We start from the raw sequence: 23,698 nt of genomic DNA, 5'->3' as shown, positions 1-23,698 counted from the left end.
TCGGAAGAGTAAAGATAAAAAAAGTCGTGGGTTGAGATAACAACAGTTTAATAGGTCAAGCAAAAGCCACGCACGCAAGCAAAGCAAACCAAAGTATTAATTCACTACTTTCCATGGGCAGGCAGGTGTTCAGTCATCTCCAGGAAAGCTGGGCTCCATCACATGTAACGGTTACTTGGGAAGACAAATGCCATAATGCCAAATGTCCCCCCCTTCCTTCTTCTTTTTCCCCAGCTTATATACTTAGCATGACATCATATGGTATGGAATACCTCTTTGGCTAGTTTGGCTCAGCTGTCCTGGCTGTGTCCCCTCCCAATTTCCCCTGCCCCTCCAGCCCTCTGGCTGGCAGGCCCCAAGAAACTGAAGAGTCCTTGACTTAGTACAAACACTACCTAGCAACAACCAAAAACATCAGCCTGTTATCAACATTGTTCTCACACCAAATCCAGAACACAGCACTGCACCAGCTGCTAAGAAGAAAATTAACCCAGACAGGGTTAATTAACAGGACAAGAGGAAATGGCCTCAAGCTGCTCCAGGGGAGGTTTAGATGGGATGTTAGGAAAAAATCCTTCACAGAAAAGGTGGTCAAGCATGGGAACAGGCTGCCCAGGGAGGTGGTGGAGTCACCGTCCCTGGAGGTGTTTAAAAGACACACAGATGCGGTGCTGAGGGACATGGTTTAGTGACGGACTTGGCAGTCCTGCAATAACAGTTGGCCTTGATGATCTCAAAAGTCAGAATCTAAATGATTTTGAGTTTCTAAAAAGGATTTTGTGGCTTCTACTGCAAGAAGGAAGCCTTCAGTTAGCAGAGAGCAGACATGCTGGGGAGCTGGGGAATGCCCTTTGGCTACCGGGCCAGCGCTGTGCAGAGGTTCCAGCTGAGGAGCCATCTTGACAGCAGAGAGCTGGGTGAGGACATGGCAGGGATGTGAGTGGAGGGCACCGGCCTCGCAGCAGGCCTCATCCGAGGCCCAAACGCAGCAGCCCTGGGCTCACCCCTACACAGCCCAGGGTGACGCTCTATGGCCGCTCCCCAGGAGCCACCGGCCGCCTCAGCGCTTTCCCGCCCTTTGCGTCCCTCACGCACCGCCCTGCCCTTCCCCGCCCCTCCCCTGCCCGCCCTGCCCGCTGCTCCGCCCGCGGCCGCGAGGCGCCGCCCAGGGGTGCCGGAGTCCCGGCGGGCCGCCCGCCCGCCCCGGGGGGAAGCAGCGGTGGGCATGGCGACGTGGCGGGGCGCTCTCGGTCTCCTCTGCCTGCTGCTGGCAGCCGGTGAGTGCGGGAGGCGGCTGAGGGGCAGGGGATGCCGGGGGTGGACTGCGAGGGCGTCGCCGGTCCTCAAGGAGTATTGGCGGGCTGCGGCGGCTCCTGCCGGGCTCCTCCGTGGCCGAGGCTGCTCCCCCCGGGGACGCCCTGCCGAACCCCCGGCATGGGGGAGCCCCGGCTTTGAGCAGAGACCCCTCAGCTCAGCTCCTGCCCACGTTGGGGCTGGGGCCCGAGGTTTTGCGAGGTCCGTGGGCGCGGGCGGGAGGAACCCACAGCTGAACAGCGGCTTTTTGCCGTGTGGGCACACTAGCGAAAAGTGGAGCGGAAAGGGAATCTCGTTGTGATACGGGTGTGTTGTCCGACGGCAGCAGTAGGTGCCTCAGCATCGACTCTGTGGACCCACCTCATGAACGCTGTCTACCGGCAAACCCAAGGTGAGACTGTTGGGGGAGAAACGTACCACAAAGCCGCTGCTGGTCGTTCTTGATGCATCCCTTTAAAAATCTTCACTTTTACGCCCCCAGCATGGAAAACTTCAGCCTTTTAGGGCAAGATAATGTAAATACTTAGGTGTTAAGTGATGATACTGCACAAGCGGCACTGCTTATATTGACTCATTTGATAACTGAGTTCATACATAGCCATCACATGCTAACATTGGTAACTTGGTTTTTTTCAGCTGCCCTATGTGTAACTATTCTGTTTAAAGGATGGAGGATGTGGGCTTCCCCAACTTTGTCATGTGATGTGAAAAAGCAGATGTGATCATAGGACTTAGCAAATGAAGTCTCTGAAATGGTGGAACGCTCTTGATACTGTATGCATCAGTGGCATCACATTATCTGGTGGATCAAATTCTTCACAGACATGTGCAGGGAAGGTGAATGTGATCTTTAGTGGATATGCAAGAGGACATGTAACTTGGTCAGAGTAGTAAAGGATCACAGTTTGTCTGAGGGCTACGCTAAAGCATGGTTGAAATGGTAAAGAGTTTTATCTGTAAGTGCTTTGAAGGGCAAGCACCAGGAAAAGGGTTCTTTGAGGTGGCTCACAATGATTTTTTTCAAATGGCGCAATCAGTTTAAATACTCCAGGAAGTACCCCTTACTTTTCTTCTGAAGGAATGTGATTTGTTGTCTTTGCCTCATCTTGTTTGCTTTCTCTGAGCAATTACACCTGAAGTAATTTGAGCTTCTCAGAGTGTTGTTTAGGGGCAAAATATCAGGGTATGTCTTGCTAATGTAGTATGTGATAATGTGATAGGAAGGAAAATGAGGAATAGAAACCAACTGAATGCAGCATTTATCACTGAAAACTGTGATGATACTCTTGGTAAAGCTTTTTCTTGGGAAGCACTTTTTATTTAAGCTTTGAGAAGTATTTTTATGTGGCAGTTGGAAGCTTTTTAATGTGCTGTTCTTACGTTGCAGTCATTTAGGCTTGAGAGAGAAAACAAGCTGGTATGTTAAGGAATGCGTCAACCCAGTGCAATGATGAAAAGCATGGGATATCCCCTAAGAAATCCATCCTAGTGCGTGAACATCGCCATTTCCTTACCGTTGTATCTGTACTAGTTGATGCTTGCAGTAGGAGGATAGCACTTAACTGATTTTAGTCCTAGGAATCTCTGTTCTATGACATCTCTATTTTATGCCATGGGTTAACTGGATTAGGATTTTCCATAAAGTAAACAAAGCAACAGGTAGAGACAACCAAGTCACATAGAAATCTAAACCCATGGTGAATGTGGTTGTGTTGCATCTGTTGCATCGAGTCAAATACCTAAAGGGTCTTAGGGTTTGTGTGGGATTTTTTATGTATCTGGATGGTCGCATTGCTCTTTGAGTCTTTATAGTAATTTAGTAGCTACTAGCAGGTGTAGTGAAGAGAGTGTCACCAGACAGAGCATCTTTAAAGTGTATTTGCATGCAGTTTAGTCCTTTTTGTGTGTGTGGACAGTCAGGAAGAGCTACTTGATGAAGGTGAGATACTCTGTGTGTGGGAGTAAGTATTTGCCTTTGCTGTACTCCAAAGGAAATAACTGATTTGTAGGACCTAATGAAAAAAGTTGAAAAATTTAAATGTCAGCCTAAGTGTGGTCAGTATGAGAAAGAGACGTTCTGTGATTAATTCTTTAGTTACTAACTATTGGATTTTAACTTTTTTCAGTTTTGGGTGAGGATTGTCAGGCATATATTGATCATCATGGCAAGGCACACCCTGCAAAATCCTGTCCCAACTTCTGCTGTGGAGATTGCGTGCATCAATACTGTTGCTCTAATGCCTTCTTAAAATTTGATGAAGAACAACAATTTCAGTGTTACCTGCTTGATGGAAGGTATGAGGCAAACCGAATATATACAGCACATTCTAATTCTATCACTGGATGACAAAAATACAGTTTGACCGTTAAAAAATTACAATGGGACCTTTCAGCTCTACATCTGGCTTGATCAGGGATCTATGCTAATGCATGTTAACTTACCTGTAAAATGGGAACATTGAGGTGGACAAATTGATGTATGCACTGGTCTGTGTTTTTTGAGCATTGCCAAATATTTTTACCCTATTTAATTTTCCTTTGAGGATGACAAAATTAATCTCTCTTTTTATTGGATATTACCTTTCATAAACATCTGGACTTTCTTTATATAAAAAAGAATATATAATAAAATAACCTAAGTCATAAATTCAATTTTTGAGATTAATTCTCTTACTACAGGACCTCTGGCTCAAGCAACGTAAATTATATGCAGTTTTTTTCGGACCCTGATTATTACATTTCTTCTGGCCCCAGGTAAGCTCTGCAAAATCTCAGCTTTTGAAGTGATACTTACTTAGAGGTTCTTCATTGTGTTATCAGTATATGCTGGTAGAATATGTAAACAGAAATACATCTTTGTGCGTTAGGAATGTGTTGCACTCAAACTCCACGTATGTGTCATGATACTTGAAGTAGGAGTGGGAGGAAGAGGTTAGGTCGTGACAATTGCTGTGCTTAATAGTTCATGCAGTTACTCCTGGAAGGGAGGTTGTCTGTCAGCAAAGCATTAGCACACGTGTGCTTGGTAACTCTTAGGTACTGACAGCTGAAGTCCATAGCTGCTCAGTAAGAGAAGGTGCTTTTGTTTGAAGTATCTCCGTGCTTTTTAGCATCTTTTGCACTTTACTTTTTATCAGTGTGTCTTGTGCTCTTTCAACCTCGGGCAAAATGAATTATTTTAAATCTGTGCGTTGCGCTGGTGATCGCAAGAGTCCTGCAGTAAAACGTTTCTACTCTTCGTGTCGTGGAAGACTACAGAGAGGACAGGGGTTAGTTCTGAGCCGGGAAGCTGTGACCGCTGTGTGTTTGCCTGGTGAACGCCGGCGGGGCTGGCGGAGGGGCGGTAGTGCCGCAGGCGGCCGGCGGGAGGCGCTGCGCGCACGGCGGGGCCACGCCGCCCGCCCCGGCGGAAGGTGCGCGGGAGCCGCCGGCCGTGGCTGCGGCTCCCTTTAAGGGGCGGGGGCGGGGAGAGGGCGGGGCGCCGCGGGGCGGGGGCGGGGCCTGGCGGCAGGCGCGGGGCGAGCGGCGGCGGCGGCGAGCATGGGGTAAGCGGGCGCGGCGGAGCGGAGCGGGGCGGGAGGGGCCTCGCCGTGCGGCTGTGGCAGGCGCGGCCGCCCGGGCCGGGTCGGGTCTCCCGCCTGGCGACTCGGTAGCCTTCAGCGGGCGGAGCCGTGGCGGCGGCGCCCCCACTTCCCGGGAACGGCGTGGTGCGGCGGATGCTCGGGGCCGTGCTGGGTCTGGCGTAGCCGAGTGGAACCGCCCGGGTTGCGCAACCTACAGCTGCATCTTTCCGCGTCCGGTGCGCGGGGCAGGCGGTCTGGCCAGGGGCACCGGTGGCCGCGCTGCCGGGCTGGTGCACGCCAGCGCATCGATGCGAGGAGCGTAAATGAATGTCTTGGATCCTTGATCCCTCTTGACCCGATAGCGTTCCTCGAGGAAAGGGTCGGTGTACGCGCTGCCCTGGCGGAGGGATGCCCCTCTTTGCTAGGCTGATGGAGCTGCCTTGCGTATCTTCACATGCGTGGTTCGAGTGCCGCAGGTGTGAGCCTCATCTTGCAGTCATCGTTCGCTCTTGTTGCATTTTTGGTAGAAAGATATGAGAAAAATCCTTCCATTTCCCACCTTTGCAGCTGCAGAGATACTGAATCTCCTGGAGTAATAAGGTTTAAATGTGAAGAATGTAGTAAATACGGGCTTTTCCATGCCAACAAGTATAGTTATTTAAATGCATAGAAAATGAAAGAATATAGTCTTTAAAAAAAAACCAAAACCAACAACCAAACAAAACAACCCCCTACACAACTGCTAAAGGAATCGTAAGCAAGGCCCGCAGTCCACGAAGGTGCGTCTGTAAATGACAGAAAACATTAAATAAACAGCAGCTAGGTTGCCTTAATTATCTTTCTTTTTAATATTTCACCTTGAGAAAAGGGGGGAGGTTGTTTGGTTTTTTCCACCCCTTCAATTGCATTACAACTTTGAAAAATTAGTGTTGTGCAAAGGCCTAGACTTAACATTGAGCTTAACTTTCTGGTAGGCAATTTTAATTTTAATAGAAAGAGGGTAATTATTCACAGAAATACTGCCCTTGAAAAGCCACCCGGGTGTGACTCCAGAGGAAAACCACATCCCAGAACTTTCCAAACTGACTAATGACTAAGTGCCCAATTTAGGGTGTTTCAGCATTGGGAACTGAAGTGAGTAGGCCTTTCTGTGACTGCAGTCAGTGGGACACCAAGTATATCTCAGTTTCATTACAGTTTGCCCAGGTGTTTTTGTGGTGTGTGGGGTTTTGTGTTGGGTTGGGTTTTTTTTAACCAAGCAGTAAGCTCTGTTCTTTCTGGAATAGTAGTCCCTGGTTTGTGCCTGCAAGGTATACTCAACCTTATTGCTCCATGCCAATTTCTTTTTTAAAAGACAAGTTTTACATTGCTTCGTGATGCTCGACTGTGTTTATTTAATACTGTGTGGAGAGGGGGGCTGATGTCAGTTGAGATACTTCTTTGTATCTCCAGCAAGATGAGCGTAGTCCTTAAGCAGTTTGTAATGGGAGGAGAGGCAGTGAAGGGCAGCTTCCTTTAGTGCCCTGTTCTTGTGCGTTGTGAATGCTGCTTTTGAGCTGCCCTTCAAAAGGAGGAGGTGATGCTTTGTTTCCTGGCATTAGAGGTCAGAAAGCATTTAGTTCCTCATTCTTGCATTGGGCTTATTCCTAGATCAAGTTACCACTCTGGCACTTGTTCATAAATCCTGGCTTTTTAACCTAATTTTACCTCTCTGAGGGCTTGTCACAAACGGCACATGGACTTGCCACTGGGCAGAGTGAGCTGGGGTGTCTCTTCTCCCTCCTTGGAAAACCTGCCACAATTAGTTTCTGGTTCTGTGGACAGTGCTAGGGAAGGGTCTAGCTGAGTTTTTAGTGTACTTTTGCTTCCCACCCCGGTTATTCTGTAGTCTGCTGCAGAAGTGCAAGGAAAGCACCAGTTTTTAGTAGGTTTCTTTTTATTAGTATACTTTAATGTTACTGTCTTTCATTATTTAATATTGAGTATCAGGTGCTGTTGTGGCAGATGTGCAGGGCACTTTGGGCAACCCTATTAAGCATAGTTCACAGTGCAGGCAGTTCATATCCTGTAATCTTCTTTTGGATGTTTCAAAGAATAAATTACATTGCTTTCGAGTGTCTTTTTTGCTTCCCAGAGCACTGCATTTGGAAACAAATGTAAGCATTTTTGGAAAAGTATAAAGGTCAGCGTTAACTCTGATTCAGTCGTTTTCCATTGTTGATCAATCCTTAAAGATCATTCGGAGCTTTTAAATCAGAGCATTGGTATAGGTTTCATACCACTGAACATGTTAAATTTTGCCACCATTTTTCCTTGCTTGCAAGATGACCATATGCAATTTCTGCTGCTAGTGAATGCATTGTAGCAAGGATTTACTACTGGAAGGTGTTTCACTTTATCTTTTCCCCTCTAAATTTGATTACTGAATTTTCCCCTGTTCTGGGTTCAAAGATTTAGTTGTTCTTCCCCTTTCATTCTGCAGTACACAATACTGTTGCTTTAAGAAACTGCACAAAAAGCACAGCACAGATTCACTGGAACAGCAGTTGTAATAATTTGCACCAGTTACATGGTTATTTAGCCTTGATATGCCAGTTTTCTAATAGTGACCCTTACTGGAAAAGGAAATTAGATGACTTGCATCCACCATTCAACTAATTGTGAAATATTTGAGTGTTTAAGGAGGTGGAGCAATTCAGAACATCTGTATCAGAGTTACAGAAGAAAATAATGTAATTGGGGCAGCTGCTATCAGTCTTTCTAAACAGGAATAAAACTTCAAATTGTCTTTGTTAATTGGACTCTGTCTCTGAATTAACTTCTGCCTTGGAAGTTACAGCAGATTGTGTAACAGATACAGTAATGCTTAAGAAAAGGCTCTTCGTCCTTCCGTGATGAGAAGAGGGAGGTGGAATGACAGTCTTCCTGGAAAGCCTTGGCTGGCAGAGACAGAACAGCCTTGTTAGACTGGGATACGCTCATTTAAGTTTTGTCATGGGCTGATCAATGTGTTGTCTTGGACCTTGTTATCCTTTTCTGAAATGGGGAACATCCATGTCATTCTGCCTGCCTTTGATTGATATGCAGCATCTGCAATAGTCTGCTACATGCATAAGTTGGCAGTAAATTTCTAACTGTGGAAGATACGATTATCCTAATTTGCTGTCTCTCAATTTAGATGTTTTCAAGCTTATGTTTTCTCCACAGACAAGGTGAAAATTGCTGTGGTGCAAACTGTACTCCATTTCTCTTCCTGCTCCTCCTCCTCTCCTGTCGTTATCAGGGACTTCAGTTTACACTTCATGGTGTGTTTGGATGCGCCAGCATCTGCAATAGGTTGTCAATGATAAGAAAATAAATTATGAAGATTAGTCCTTGGAAAAGAACTTACAGAAAAGTAAATTTCTTTAAGCAGTCTCTTTAACAAGCAGAGATTGTCTTTTCCAGTACTGGTCCTTACTATTTTCTGTAATAAAAGAGTCAAAGTGCATACAGAGCCTGTTCTGTGAGGCTTTCAGTCAGACACAGGCTAATCTCAGCAAGGAATGTAAGCCTCTTGTCTAGAAACAATTGAGATTTGGATTTGAAGCTATTTCATTTTTTTCTTTGCTTTTTACTAGCCTGAAAACTAAATAGAAGCTCATACAACTTGTAACTTGCATTAAAAAGAGTGTTTGGGTTTGTGTTCACTGTATTAGCAGTAAAGAAGCTGCTTAAAGCTGACAAAGCAGTTTTGAGTTGCCATTAATGAATTCTTAGTTGCCTGCTTCAGGCAGTAGGCTTAATGCTCATGCAGGTTCATTTACTCTGAAACCAACATGGAAGGAGAGATTGAAAAATGCTCTTCTGGCTCAAGAGACAGATGTGCATGGTTGGGTTAGCGTGCTCTTCTAACTACAGAAGGCTGTTTCATGGCGAAAAACCCCCAAGACAATCAGGCCTAAACATGCAAAGACACGGTAAGATTAATCGCTTGGATTATGTTCAGTAGTTAATTTTTCTGTGGGTGTGTACTCCATTGACTCTGTGTACTTAGGAGGGTAGAGTGTTTCCTCTCCTAACCCCGGGGCTTTGCTGTGCCTCTACACAGTGTAACTCTGGAAACACTGCATTTTTAACATACGGGTTGACTCTCTCCAGAGCTTGTCAAAGCAGCCACAGGCAGGGTAACCCTCAGAGAAGGGTCCTGTAACCCAAGAAACAGAGAATCCCTCCTTGAAAACATGGTTAAAAGACCGCAATTGTTATTTAGGTAGGATCTGTGAAAGTTTGAGCATGTGCACTCCAAAGGTAGCTCTGAACTGCCATTTCTTATACTTCTGTAAAATAGCCATAGCCTAAGGTGTAGCCAGATGTATTTGTGATAGATTGGTAGATGTATTATGGGAGGAGAAGAACAGATGTGTTGTTAGAGGAGGAGGAGAAAGTCCTTACATTGCTTAGCCTTTTAAAACTGCAGTTGTAAGGTCTTCTGTGAAGTCAACAAATTAGTTTAATTTCAGGGAATTAGCAATCATGCAAAGATTGCTCTTTTGATGAAGTCTGTTTTTTATTAAAAACATTTTATACCATTAATTTTAATGGGATATTCCTCTCTGTTGACTCTGATTCTCTGATTCTCAATTCCACTGAGAAGTAAACTTAAAAACCTCTTATCTTTTTTGTGTTGTGGAAGGCACTAGTCATGAAAGTAACTTTTGTGCTTTTTTTTTTTTAATGAAGGTCTCATTAATGATGAATACCATTTAAAAGGAGAAGTAGTGGTTGGCCAGATGTGACCTCTGCTGAAGGGGTCTGTTCTTATTTGTGCAGTGTTAATTTTCCTTGATGATCCACGTTGTGCTGCATGAGTAATAACTTCTGCAGGAAGGGAGGGGGGCTGAGGCGGCATGTCAGTTCACAGTAGTATAGGGTAATTAATTTACCTAATTTAAACTTTGTTCCTGCCTGAACATTGTGTTTCTAACTTTTATATGTGTGATGACATACAAGTAATGTGGATAAAGAAAAAAAGTGTGTTTCTCGTAACAGCTGGGTTATATTGTAAGAAAAGCTGGTGGGCGTAACCTAGTCCAAACTTCCTTTGACTGCAGTTTCAGTGTCTTTGGGAAGTCACAGACTGTGATGCAATTTGCCAGAAAAAAAAAATTAAAAAAAATTTATTTAAAACTTTATAACTCTTTATCCAAGCTAGTTTCTAGTTAGTTGCTTAAATCTGCTTTCCAGAATTAGTATGGTATTGTGGCAGTGGCAAACTCATAGTATTGCACTTGTTTACGTGGGGAAAACTTTCTGTGGTACTTAATTTTTTTTTATCAAATTTGTTCTATTAATTCAGTTAATCATTTCAGAAAAAATCCTCCCATTGCCTTTATGTTAGTCCTAAATTTTAATTAGGGTGGGAGGTTACATCCTGTATCATTGGACCGGGATCCTAATGGTAGTAGGACAGGAACTGAATCACTTTGCCTTAAATATCTGTAATGTATCTATATTTTCTTTTTTGCCAGTAAAAGCGAATTTTAAATTTATTGTCTGTAGAAGCAAATGTCTTATTGTGGTTTTATCCTGAGGGTCCAATAGACTTGTCTGAAATTGTCTTGTGACCTGCATGAAGCTGCAGTGTTAATTCTTGTACTGTTGATGAAAGACTTTAGTCCCTCTGAATGCAGCTCTGACTTTTCCCTTTGTTATGTGTGTATTATTAAGGTACCAGTTACTTATAGAAATTATTCTCAGCTATACAAAGTGTATAATAGCAGCCCACAAAGTGTACAATAGTAGATTTCCTGGGAAACTTTCCTGGAAAATTGTATTTTTAGTATGTGTTACGAAGGGATTTATGTACTAAATATATCTATTTACAAGTGAACTGTTTATAGACCAAGAGATGCTTATATGCATGTTCCATAATAACCTGCTGGATCTGGGCATCGGATGTCTGAGTAAAACCACAAACTGCAGGAAGTTCCCTCCCTGCTACTTTTTCATACGGGCTGTTTAAGAACTTGTGCTAAACCTGTTACGTGTTACTAGGGAAAAAAATAAATTGATAACTTAGTGTCTTTCAAAAAAGTAGTAATTAGGTTTACTTCTAGTAGGTCTTTGTGTATGAAAGTAGAGTTTATTATTTTGGGCTCAAAGTAACCCACATCAGCTTCCTATTTGAACAAATAGAAAAAGGACCCATTTAGTATGTATTTAGCAAACTTCTCAAAAGACTCTTGCATTCTTATTTTCTAGAATGCTTTTGCAGTTGCAGGGCTCCTTGGCTTTTGATGGCATCGCTGTTGCTCCAGTAAGCCAGAGCTGGCTCGGCTGATGCTGAGGGTGCTGGGGTGGGCTTAGCTGGCTCTGGGCGGGTGCAGGTCGGGGTTGCCCGGACAGCAGGTTAGCAGAGGTGTATCGGAGATTGTGTCAGGGGCTTCCTGCAGTGGACTTCCCTCCTTATGAGTACCCAGAAAGAACTGTGGAAATCTGTGAATAAGTTTGTGGGTTTCAGTGGCAGTTCATCGGTGTTCATGCTCTAGAGCAGTTTAGCAGTTTACGGTTAGTGATGACTTGAGCTGCTACTGCACTGGCGGGTTAGCCAAAATGAGATGAAACCATTTTCATCACTTTAAGGAACTGTATGCGGGCAAGACCCTTGTGAAAGACACTCAACTGTTAACTTGAGTTAGCTTTTTGTCTGAAAGATCAACGCAGACATCAGTTCTGGTCCACACCTTGCTGTATTGTGTAGCTTAGAAAATTACTTAGACGTTGCTCAAACCTGCCAGTGTGATGAAACTATCAACATTTCATAATTTTGAAACTGTGCTATTTAAGCTGCCTGTTGGGCACCACAGGAGTCACTGGGTCCTTGCTCAGACACTTGTAGAGATCTTGTGTCAGAGGGGTGGGCGCTGGGTGAGATGGCTGGAGCAGGCTGTGGCTGGCACCAGCAATTAGCCTGATTGCCCCTGGACTGTGAGGCTTTACTCTATGGTGTATGTTTTGATTATCCCCATGTGCTGAAGCTCCTGTGGTCCGAAACCCAGCTGTGCTAAAATAGTCAGTCTATCAAGTGTTAAAGTCATCCTGATGTTTTCCTGTGAGTATTAACCTCGCAGGAGTTTGCTTTCTGTGTAATAGTAAATGGAGGGGGTTTGAGTCTCCAGCAAAGTGGTTCTCGTGTTTGAATCTTTGTGCTAAAGCATCAAACTGAGGAAGCATGTTGTTGGTAATGTTGTAAAAAACTATTCCTCTGAAAGACTTCTGGGAAGTCATGTTCCTTTTTCTTTAAAAAAAGAAAAGCTTTTCCTTTATTTTCCTACTACGCTTTAGAGGCAGCATGTGGCACTGTATGGCTGTGACTAAAGTGTTGGACTTCAGAAAGCATCTCAGTCTGGTGGCTTGTTTGGTCATGCTCTCTGTACCCGAGTCAGGGCAAGTCTGAACATTTACCATTCTGTCATGTTTCTGGGAACTCTGGAGTAGTAGAGAATATGTGTATACTCAATTTATTTAGACTTTTAGGAACAACCTAAATTATCTTAAGATTTTCCAGACCACCCTGTGTTACAACCATAACTCAGTATTTGTAAATGCTTGTTTTTAAAAGCAGCTGTGCTTTTGAAAAGGACCCTGCCAACATATTTCTTGAATCATGGAACAAATCTTGGAATAGATTAAAACTTGCGAAATAAATAGGCTGCTTAAACTAATTTTGCAGAACTAGGTGGTCTTGTTGTGGTTCATTTGGATGTTTTTTAATTTTAAAGACAAGATTTTTGCAGTGTGTCCCATTGCCATAAATGCATGGATATGTAAAAACTTTCTTTACAGCCTGGGTTATGAAATATTGCCAACTTAAGTGATTCAAAGTATTATGGAGGTTTAAAAACATGTTGCTGGAACTGAAACTTGGATATTTTAAAAGGCCTTAAATACACTCAAAGCATTTTACTTTCTTTTTTTCCACTTGACAGTGTTTAAGTTGGAGATCTCAGATATAAACAACTGCCTTGAGAATTAAATTCTACAAATAGTACTGTTTAGATCCCTGTTTTGATTCTCACATTTTAGTGTGTCCGTTGTGTCTCGTTCAGTACCAAAAGGGGTAAGACAGGCACTAATCGCCTAGCTCCCTTTATGTGAACTGGTACGTATTTTGAATAATTAGACGGCTTTAAAGGTGAGTCTGTTAAGGTATGCTCGTTACACACACAATTTAGGGCTTTGAAAGGAGAGAGAATTGGGGTAGAAGTGGAATAGGGCAAGGAAGGAGAGAGGTGGTGGTAGGGAAGTGCAGGGAGTTGTCTCTTCATACTTTCCCATGGATTTTATGAGAAGTTGCAGATCATTGTTCCTGCAGTAAAACTGCTGTTAGGTTTGTCTTTGTTTTCTATTAAATTACTGGCAGAGTTTAGCTTTTATGTGAAGAGAAAGAAGCAGGAAATGGCAGTGAATGAGCTCAAGCTGTTTATAACAGTGTGTGCTTTATTTAAAGACTATGGTATATGTAATGTGGGAATCTGGAAACCAGTGTTGAAACTCTGATGCCAGCAGAGCATTCTGGTCTGGTGCAGTGGCCACCCTGATCTCTGCCCTCTGAAGTTTGTGTACAGAATGCAGGGGGTGAGGTGTGTTTTTTGGCTTGAGTTTTGGTGGGGGTTTTTTGTGGGGTTTTTTTTTTTCCCTTGGTTAACCATTCAGGGGAAGAATCTTAAGTTACAAACCCTATTCTGGTCTTTCATTTATGTATAATGCTAACAGTTGGTAATTACATTGCCATTTAATGTGAATATATTTTTTTTCCAAATCCTTTCAGAGTCTTTTTTAGACAAACTGATCAAGTGAAAGCAATTAAATGAAGCAATAGTTAGGGTATAAGTTTTCTGGAGTTAACGCACTGCAAGAGCGTCTTTATATGGTATCTGGAATATTTTTGTCTCCTGAAGCTTAGATGGTTCACAAAGTATGCTGAGCACCATTCCAGCCTTGTTTGAGTAACATCTCTTCATGGTAGACTTCCTGCAGTTTTTTCAATAGTTGTACTAGTGGGATATTACTGCACGTTCAAAACTGCTCAGGGCAGTACTCCTTGGGCAGTGAAAGGACAGGCATTATCATGATAGTAAGGTAGTGCTTGAGCATTCAGATATTCCAAAAGAGTATTGCTAGTTTTGATTATCAATAATAATAGTTAGGAAAAAAAATATTTTTTAAGAGCTCCAGTACTGAAAGCTGGTGTTGATGCTGCAAGTTGTAAGTTCGTAGCACTGGTTTGTTTTCTGTAAATCTCACGCTACTTCTGCTGTTTCAAGACACTAGTCTGCGTGAGCCCAAGCACTGGCAGGAAAGTTATCCTTCTGCTGTGAAGTAGGTGATAAAAATGCCTACAGTAATCCGGTTGCGTACACTCCTTGGAAATCTCCAGGAAGAACTAACTCATGTCTGTTATTTCACTTACTGGACTCTTAAGGCTTGTAATTTTGGTCTGTAGTAATCACACAGTATTTCAGCAGGTAGAACTGAATCACAGTGTTTACACACGCAGAGAACCTCACCTTAAAGTGGGTATACCTGACACACCTGTACTTTAAATATGTGTATTTAGCTCTTTAAAACATGTGTGCAAAATGTCATCATGCTGTGGTTGTGTCATTTTAGCAAACATAGAGACAAATGCTGAAAATGCGCAGGGTGTCTCTGACAACTTGGTGAAAATAAGGATATGGTGGGGTTTTTCCCCTGAGCTTTGCTTTTGTCGCTTTCCTCATTAGAGGTAGTAATGAGTATGCAATGAGATACATGCTTCAGTGAGCAGAAAACTCGTATCAAAAATAAGCAAATGCAGCCCATGCTTCAATCTGACCAATGTTTTATCTGTTGGTGGCCAGCTTGGCTGCAGACGGGCTTGTGCTGTTTTCTCTCTTGTCGTATCAGAACTGAATTTGGTCGTGAAAGATAAGGGCTCTCTGCCAGTTTCCTGCTGTGCAGGTTTGTTTATGAGTAGATGTTTCTCCACTTTGTCTGTTTTCTCCATTTCCTAGGTTTCTTTGACTTTCCCCCGCACCCCCTAGCTTTTGTTAAGGAGGTTCACTGTGGAAGTGAAGAATTTTAGTTGTCTGTCAGGCCTAATCTCTTTTCTTGACACAAGAATGTCTTACCATAGTTCACTAGCAAAAATGTTGTTGGGTTGGTGGTTTTTTTTCCCATTCTTTACTGGGGAAAAAGCCCAAGGAAGAACCTAGAAGACTCTTCTCTTTGTTGTCTTTGCTAATGTTGCTTGGTAATGATTGACTGTAATGGAAATGTTCCCATTTCCGCATGAAAAAAAGCTCTCTCACTAGGGAAGTTAACAAGAGCAAGGAAAATGCTATTGGCACTCCACAAGTAGCAGTAATTGTAGTTAACGTTTGCTGTCAGGTGTCCATAGTTGGTCACAGGCATTCATGCTGTTTCTCGTGAACATTGCAATCAAGGTGGCTAAGTCTAATGTATGTATCCACTGTGCACAATTACCTTTTTCTTCTCCAGTGTATATATGAATTTATGTAATGAGCACTTAGTAAGCACCCTGTGTAATTCATCTAAATTCCATAGGTCAGTCTTTAATCCATTTCTGCATACGCCTGTATTCAGCCTGTGTTTTCAAAGTAATCTGATTTATGTTTGTTGTTGGCCACGCGGACAGGAGGCAGCCTGTGTTTCAGGATGTGGTGTCATTGTGCATGTTTTATCTCCACCCACTTGAAATTGCATTTGTGTCTTCCTTTTTATACCAGGCTTGAAAGAAATGGGATTTTTTGGATGGAGATGAGCAGGCTGTGAACTTACTGTGCTGAAATGAAATTAATGCTTGTGAGGATGGAGGAAGCGCTTAAAAGCAGCATGCTTAGGAATGCCTTTACACGGGCAAGTCAGCATATGAAAAATGTTACCTTAAGGTGCAAATAAATGTAACAAAGCATTCATGTGTCTTCAAGTTTTGCAGCTGTGTTGCAGTCAGCATTTTGCTGCCCTGGCAGTGTTTCTGACATGGTTTCTGTGACTTCGGGGGGCTGCAGCTGTTCCTGCTTCCTGTTTTACATGAAAATGCTTAGGTGCAGTCACTATAGGCAATCCACAATATTAGAGTTAGTACCTGAGGAGTAAATCTGTAGCGTTACGCTTAATACTTCACAAAATCAGCACACAACTTAAATGCAGTTAGATAAAATTGTTGCTCAGATTCCTGAAAGAGATTTGATCCAGGCTTTTTCTTCTAGCTGTTGCAGAAGCAGAATAAAACTGATGGAAACTCTCTTAAGGGGAAAAAAAGCATTTCAAATTGAACCTGTTTCATTTATCAGTGCTTCAGTGCCACCTCACTTAAGTTGCTCTAGAAGACTGAGGTGAAGCCTTCCAAATTTGGACTAGGGATAGAGCACTTTACATTTTCTTAGTGATTTAACCTTCCTGTGTGGTTGATGCTCAAAAACATTTTCATATTCGATGGCTGTTTGGTAGCCAAGCAATAAGTGCTGGAGGTTCTAGAGATGTGTCACTTTGTTTAGAGCTGTTAACAGGAAACTGAGCAGGAAAAAACTAGGGAGTTCTGTAGCCAAGATCTCTAGGAAGAAGCAAAAACAGGATGGATATAAAACCAGCTCTCCACTTGTTATTTTAGAGCTTCTTGTTCATTAAAACTGACTTCCTCTAATTGTTCCCCAAACTGATGCATGGTGCATTTTTTTAAGAAATAAAAATGCTGGAGACTGGCTTCTATGGAACAAGTGCTTTAGTAAGTTTCAAGACAGTAGGAAACAGATCATGTGAATTAACACTAAAAAGGCAATTGTCACTTGGTGTGTAATGCTTTACAGTGATACTTTCTCTTCCCTTTGTGGTAAACAGAACTTAAACCCCATCAGCTTTGGAAGCTTTACGTCTGCCTCCATCATTTGTTGCTCATCACAGAGGTTACAGAGGTTAAAGCTGGCGTAATTTTTGGCTTTCCTGTACTAGGTTTTGGTGGTTCGGGCAGTGTTTCTGTCTCCCACAATGTAGCGTAACATACTCGCTGTTGCAGTAAAGTTGTCAGAATTTCAGGTCTTCCGAACCGTGCAAAACGTGGCTTCTGAAACAACTGTTCACAAATGCCGAGGAACCTGCCAAGAATCTGCAGCATGGAGAGGTGTGCTCAGTACAGAGGTTGCTGCAGGATGGGGCCTGGGAGGCCTTACGAGTGTGCGAAGAACTTGCTGTCACCCCCAAAGTCTGGGGTCCCTCGTTTTGGCTTGCCTGTCTGCGTGTTCAGAGCAGTCAAGTACTGCTTGGAAAATAAAGTTATCAAACTTGTGCAGCAATGCGTTTGCTACAAAGATGGAAGAGGAATAAATTTGTGTGAAAGACTTACTACTTCTGGTGGTATCTTTCTTGCAGTTTTGGAACCCTTATTGCGATTGGAGTTGCTGTTTGTGGAGTGATTGTAGTTACTATTATTCTGTGCCTCACCTGTTCGTGTTGCTGTTTGTATAAAGCATGTCGAAAACCACGGCGTAAGTACCTGTATATTTATTTTCTTTTTCATGTCTTTGAATGAGACCTTCCCCCCCCCCCCCCCCCCCAAGATTGTGTTCCTATGAAAGGTGAAAATAACCTTGCCTTACCTCTCTGCTGCAGAAGTTGAAATACCTTAACATTAAAAATAAGCATTTAAGCTGGTTCAGGATGTGAAGTTGCAGAGAGATATTTTGGAATATTTTCTAAGCATTTAGAAGTTCCCTTTCCCCACCCCAATGTGGGGAGTTTGAGGGGTGTGTTTTCTTCTTTGAGGTAAGCAGGGAATAGGATTAAATTTTAAATTTTTTCCTAGTCTCTTAAACATATACCTGAAAAATACGCCAAAGGCCCAGGACTGCAACAGTGCGATCTTGAGCGATGTCTAGAATTGTAGCATAAAGTGGAAGAAGATCTCAAAGAAATTACTGCAGTTCATTAGAAAGTGTTAGTGCTCCCTTATTTCTATAAGAGATCGAACCAACGATCCACCATCAGCTCCTACAAAAATGAATGACATAATGTGGATTTTTCTTTTCTGACTTATTTGAAGAAAGATGTCCTAACACATGTATGTATTAGTGTATAGACAATGTACAAAAGGAAACTCATTTGGGCAGTCGTGGTAGGAAGCTCCTTGCCTAAGAAAGGAGATCTTTATCACCTTAATCTTTAAAAAGCAAGTAACATTTAAAAATATGCAGTTTTTCCAGTCTTACACTAAACGATAGGTGACTTGGCTGCAGGGTTGAGTTCCTGGGTTTTGAGGAGTCAGAGAAAAAAATTCTTTGCTCTTTGTGTTGAGGAACAAGGAGATAAGTTGGCTGCTGTCCCAGTACATGAAGGCTCACGTTACTACTGAGATCAGTGGAAGGGTATTTAGAGGCATACATTTAGTTCTAAATCTTTTGTGGAGCTTCAAAAGGAAATTACTCAGATTTTGAAGTGAGAAATTGATCTTAAGAGACAATGTTTTTTACATTACTGTTGTTGGCTGCCCCAGGTGATCTAGAACCACCCAGCACTAACCGTGTTTCTTTTGCTTGTTTGTAGCTGTTGTGACCGCCACTTCCACGACAGTGGTTCAGGCTCCCTACCCCCAGCAACAGGGAGTGCCACCCAGCTACCCAGTAGCCCCATATCAAGGATATCAGCCTGTGGCTATCCAGCCGCAGCCAGGAATGCCGGTAGCACCGTACCCTACGCAGTATCCTCCCCCTTATCCCATGCAGCCATCGGGACCCCCAGCTTATCATGAAACGGTGGCAGGTAAGGTGGTGCTGAGTGTTTCTTCGTCTCTTAAATAGCCACACAGTTGCTTTGGAGCCAGTCTTGTATTATTTACATTTAACGTTTTCTATGACTATATGTACATGTAAACTAATTCTGTAACACACTAGTTATGCTGTAATAGGCCCTTGCTGAAATCTCCCCATCACCATTTCTGTGTTAAGCGTTGCAAGAGGAGGTGTAGCTGGAACTGTATCGGCAAAGTTGGGTGGTATGTGGGACTCTCAGTGGATCCAGTAGAATGTTTTACTAAATCAACTGAAATTTCATATTAAAATCAAAGTCTGATTAACATACATATCGTAGTTGGGTGTTTCTACATACCCTTTCTAATCTGATATTTGCTATATGTTTCAATCTATACACAGATGACATTTTCTAGTAGTTCATCACCGTACTTTGAGAATACCAAGTCTCTGATCAACTTCAGACAAGTTTGTGGATGACTAGCAGTTAGAATTAGCAGAATCTTTTTTTCTTCTGCTTTCCCTCTTTCACAGCATTGTTTTCATGCCACTTTACTATAAACTCTGAAGAAGTTTAAAACCTGTGGGTTTTATGGGATTACCCCAAACTGCTTTGGCTTCATCTGTATCATGTGAGGGAGCTAATAACCTAGTCATCGTGCTTCTCTTACTCTCTGTGTTTCTGAAACTGTTGCTGCTTTGTTAGTTCTTAGAATACTTTTTTTCTGGGAAAATCTTGAAGCACTTTCCATGTTGCCAGCTGAGAATGCCTCTAAATGGGAGCGCTTTCCTGTATTTCTCTTGTCTATTAACCAAGGGGCAGTCTCTTAATTAGGTCACATGCAAGTGAGAGAATACCTGCTCTGTCACACAGGAGGCAAACCCACTTGCCTTACAAGATCAGCAAAGATAACCACACTTAACGGTTCTGGGATCCGATCAGGTGCTGTGTTATTTGAACTAACTTGTGCCGTTTGACAGACCTGAAAATGAGTATGCCGCTTGAGAGCGGCTTGTCTCAGAGTACTGAAAAATAAGGATATCTTCTGAGTGGTATATATCCAGTATAGACGTCAAACTCCTTAATACATTCAGTAGCAGCAGGATACTTTTTTCCCTTTAATTTTGTAACTAACTGTGACACTTGCCAGGAAAGCGTTTTCCCTGAAGGAATCCTAAGATGCTTTCTCTAAACCTTGTTCTTTTGTCTAGCAGTTTGTTTTCACTTCTTGGCATACTATCAGGTGTATTCTGTTCTTGGTGCATTTCTGACTTCCACTGCCTTTTTGGACCAGATCTGTTCCTTTTTTTTGGACTGTGTTCTCCCCTGAAGGCTAACCATGTGCTTGTGGCTGCCATAATGCAGATGTACACTTAAACATAAAAAATAAAGAACAATCCACAAGAACAAAGGTTTTTATTATCTTAGTTTTGAAATGTGGATGGCTTTATGTGTTAGCACAAACTGTTCACAAAACCGATTAAGATGCTAGGTAAGTCGAACCTCTTAACTGTGTGCTCAGAACAGAAGTTGCCATTATACATGTAAAATTCTCAGTGTAAATTTCACAAATCTTTTTTCTGTGTTTTGCTTTCACAGCTGGTGCTGGAGCACCTTACCCAATCAGCCAGCCCCCTTACAACCCTGCCTATGTGGATCCTCAGAAGCCCACCTATTGAAAAGATCTTCTACTATGCTTCCGCATACAAAACTTTTTAAAGTATAATTTGTGCTGTTTGCACCATGCAACTGTAGTATATTTTTCTGGAAGACAGCAATCTTTTTGTCTAAGTAAAGTGAAAGTTAATTCAGTATCTTTTTTAAATGCTTTTGAGTACGAGGAAGGAGTATTTTTCTTGTGTAAGTTGTTAATTTATACCTCAAGCAAATACAAAAGGAGATTTTGTTCTATATACAATAAGAAAGCGTGAAGGAGTACTTCAGAAATAAGAACCACAATAACATTTGCTGTGCAATAATTTTGAAAGGCATGGGTTAACGTGAGCATTATCAAACATCCAAAACTGTGGCAGTCTTTTGCACAGTATTAAAACATAAAAACTTAATCTCTGAGAAACTACCTGATACATGTTTTGTATGTTCTGCCTGTTCTGAAGCTACTATTGTTAGGTAAACTACAATATAATACATTTCATTTACCATTCAAAAGGGAATTTTCCTTTTTTTAAACACATTTGCCTTCAGTAAGGGATAGCAAACTATGTTTAGTTGTCTTCGGACTAGTTGCATTTCTCTGTGCTAAATAACACGAGTTGATAATTTCCTTTTCTTTCCCATTTTTAAGGCTGAAAAATGGTGCCTTCATGGGGTGTTTTCTCAGGCCATTTTACTTTATAGCTAGAAATTAACAACAAAATCAAACTCTCTGCCACTTAGTAGAACAAGCAGATCAAAAGCTGAAAAGCTGAGAATTCTTCATAAAGATTATTGGACAAGTATTTGTTGTCCAAGTGTTATTGGACAAACTTAATAAAACGTGTTGTTGATGACTTTGGAAGAAAAACTAGCACCTTGCTCATATGCGAAGCAGAAGTCCCTGCCAGTGTTCAGTCCTGCCTCATCATCATAGGGAAGGAATTTATTTTACAGGAGAGATGGGATGTCAGAAATAGGTTGGGATTTTTAAATGCTTAGGGTTTGGCACTGTTTGTCTCTAGTGGGAACTGTAGACGGCAGGAACCTAGGAATGATAGATCTTTAAAACTCAGTCTGCATTTGAATAATAATATGCAGGGGGGGACAAGAAATCCCAGCCCAACACACAGTAGATATTAAACCTCACTTTTGTCTTCAACATTCCCATAAAGCTGAGCAGCGAATGAGAAGTCAGGGAAAGGAAGAGTGGTATGATTTGATCACAGGGAGGTAATGCATTTTCAAGAAGGTAGTGCTCGCTGTCATGAAATATCTTGAGACATCCTCATGACTGTTACCAGTGTTTGCAGGGCTTTTGGTTCTGTAACCTTGTACTGATCAGCCATCATCTTTTAAGTGTCCTCTACAATTCTGTCTTTTCTAACATCAAAATACAATTTGTTATGCCTCAGCAGAGCTCTCTAGTCTGTTGTATGTGTCACTGTGGCATAGTTAGTGAAATAATTATGACATATCTCATACCCTTGTTCTACTTTTTTTAGGGAGGCCTTTAAGCCATTTGTCTTGTGGTTCTGCATTTGGGGTATATTGCTGTTTGCAAAACATTGGTGGTGGCATTGTTTTACCTCACGATGGATGGAAACTGCTGCTGTCAAAGGCAGTCTTTTTTTTTTTTTTTCCTGATTTTTAAGTCTGTTTCAGGGTTATTCCGATTCTTTTTTTCAAGAAAGTCTTCAGGGCATTTCAGCAGAAACTTGTAGAAAGTTTTTAGCATTGGGATTCAACAACCTGTGGCCCTCTGGTACACCTTGAGAATGCTGAAGTTAATGCATGAAAGGGGGCCAAGAGGCACTGACAGGCCGTGCGTACCCTGTGGCTGTGTGTTCCTCCTCTTTCCTGCCTTGTAAACGGAGAAACTGGGCAATGCTTCATTATACTAGTAGGAGTTACGTGACAACAAATAAAAATGCACAGTGTCTCCTGTATGGAGGATGAAGTGTTTCCCCAGAAACCTGGAAATCTTATGCATGGAAGGGCAGCGAAGAACTGCAGAGTAATTCCCTTGCTATATATAGACCCTCCCCCTGTGTGTGTGTTCATATGGAAGGAGGACTGTAGCAGCGCCTGTATTAGCCATCTGCCTGGATGGAGTCTGGCCGGTGCGATGCAGCCAGCGAGCCCAGCTGCCGTGCAGCACTCGGAGCACAGGTACAGTGTTCTAGTGTTGGGCTTCGTGAGGCTGTTACTCTGCACTGCTTTTCCTTTTCTCCATCTTACATGACAAAGCATGCAGTTCGTGGCAGTGTTGGTAGGGTTATGTTTTGGTTATGAGAGGAAAATCTGCAATTTCGTGAGAAGCTGGCTCAGTCATCTGCCATCATCCCTAAGGAAAAGATAGTAGGAAAGTAAAGGGGCAACAATAACAGGTCCCAAAATCTGAAGTTTTGGTGTAGATGTTGTACAGACCAAATAAATTGTCCTGAATACCACTGTATGTGGAGTGTTGGGAGGAGATAAGGGATGGGGTTAAGGAGCCTGAAAATTTACACCTCTCCTTCAATGAATGTATGCTAACGATAACTATGTGGAAGTGAAGAGATGAATCGTTAATATACAAGGAACTACTTCAGTAGTAGTAGTACTACTTCAGTTACAAAACTCACTGAAAGAAGAGAAAGTGTTCCACTTCATAACTGGAGCACTTAATCAGATTTTTTTCCTTAGTGTATTAATCATCGTTCACAGTAAGGCATAGGACCAGATTTTATTTGGTTGTTGCCATGCAACTGGTTGAAACTTGTTTTCATGTAGTTAAGAGAATGGGATGGTTATAGAAAAGATGGAGAAGTTGACCCATAAACTTTTAGTTTAAGCACTGCTGATGTGTCAGTCCAAGTAGGTGTTGCCTTCATAACTAGTTATCCACAGTGCCGTAGGGGAGAGGGAATGGAATTAAAATTTTAAACATTGAAAGAGTATTCGTTAATATTTTTTTTTAATTCCGGAGGTGCTTTTGTTTTAGAAATGTTCTGTGAAATTAAATACAGTAGAATGTTCTGTTGTGCTGAATTGACTAGATAATCATTGTTGATTTTATTACGTACTCTAACCTAGCTTTGTATGTTGTTTGTAGTTTAAACGTAAGTATTGAAAAGAAATGGCATAAACTCTATGCACCTTTGTAATAAATGCAGTGTTTGAAGTATATGCTACCAGTCTTGTTTTCTGAGCCTCAATCTGACTGTTATTTAGGAGTGTAACTGCAAAGCTGCATTTTCCATCATGGTGTTTGACATGGTGTTCCTAAGTGTACTTTAAGTCACTTTGTATCGTGACTATCACTTTTGGTAGTGGAGATTGAAGCCTAATCAAAACTATAGGTCACAACATAAAGCAAGGACAATATAAGCTCCTGAATG

At 42.2% G+C, this 23,698-nt stretch overlaps 1 protein-coding gene across 4 annotated transcripts; it reads left to right on the top strand.

The window, feature by feature from the left end:
* Nucleotides 1–1,145: 1,145 nt before the first annotated feature.
* Nucleotides 1,146–23,486, top strand: SHISA5 (shisa family member 5). 4 transcript variants are annotated; one of them, XM_080385372.1, is made up of 6 exons: nt 1,146–1,277; nt 3,441–3,609; nt 3,994–4,068; nt 17,289–17,404; nt 18,459–18,674; nt 20,262–23,486. In XM_080385372.1, exons 1-6 carry the CDS (start codon nt 1,226–1,228, stop codon nt 20,339–20,341), a joined length of 708 nt encoding a protein of 235 aa, XP_080241498.1. In that variant the 5' UTR covers nt 1,146–1,225; the 3' UTR covers nt 20,342–23,486. The 4 variants fall into 4 exon arrangements, with proteins under 4 accessions (XP_080241498.1, XP_080241499.1, XP_080241501.1 ...); XM_080385373.1 differs by lacking the exon at nt 1,146–1,277 and adding an exon at nt 1,328–1,705; XM_080385375.1 differs by lacking the exons at nt 1,146–1,277; nt 3,441–3,609; nt 3,994–4,068 and adding an exon at nt 4,770–4,859.
* The last annotated feature ends 212 nt before the right edge of the window (nt 23,487–23,698 follow it).

This window comes from Falco punctatus, assembly GCF_963210335.1.
Source record: "Falco punctatus genome assembly, chromosome: 4".
Taxonomy (NCBI): Eukaryota; Metazoa; Chordata; class Aves; order Falconiformes; family Falconidae; genus Falco; species Falco punctatus.
Note: the sequence above shows the minus strand (reverse complement) of the source record. Positions and strands in the feature narration are given on the sequence as shown.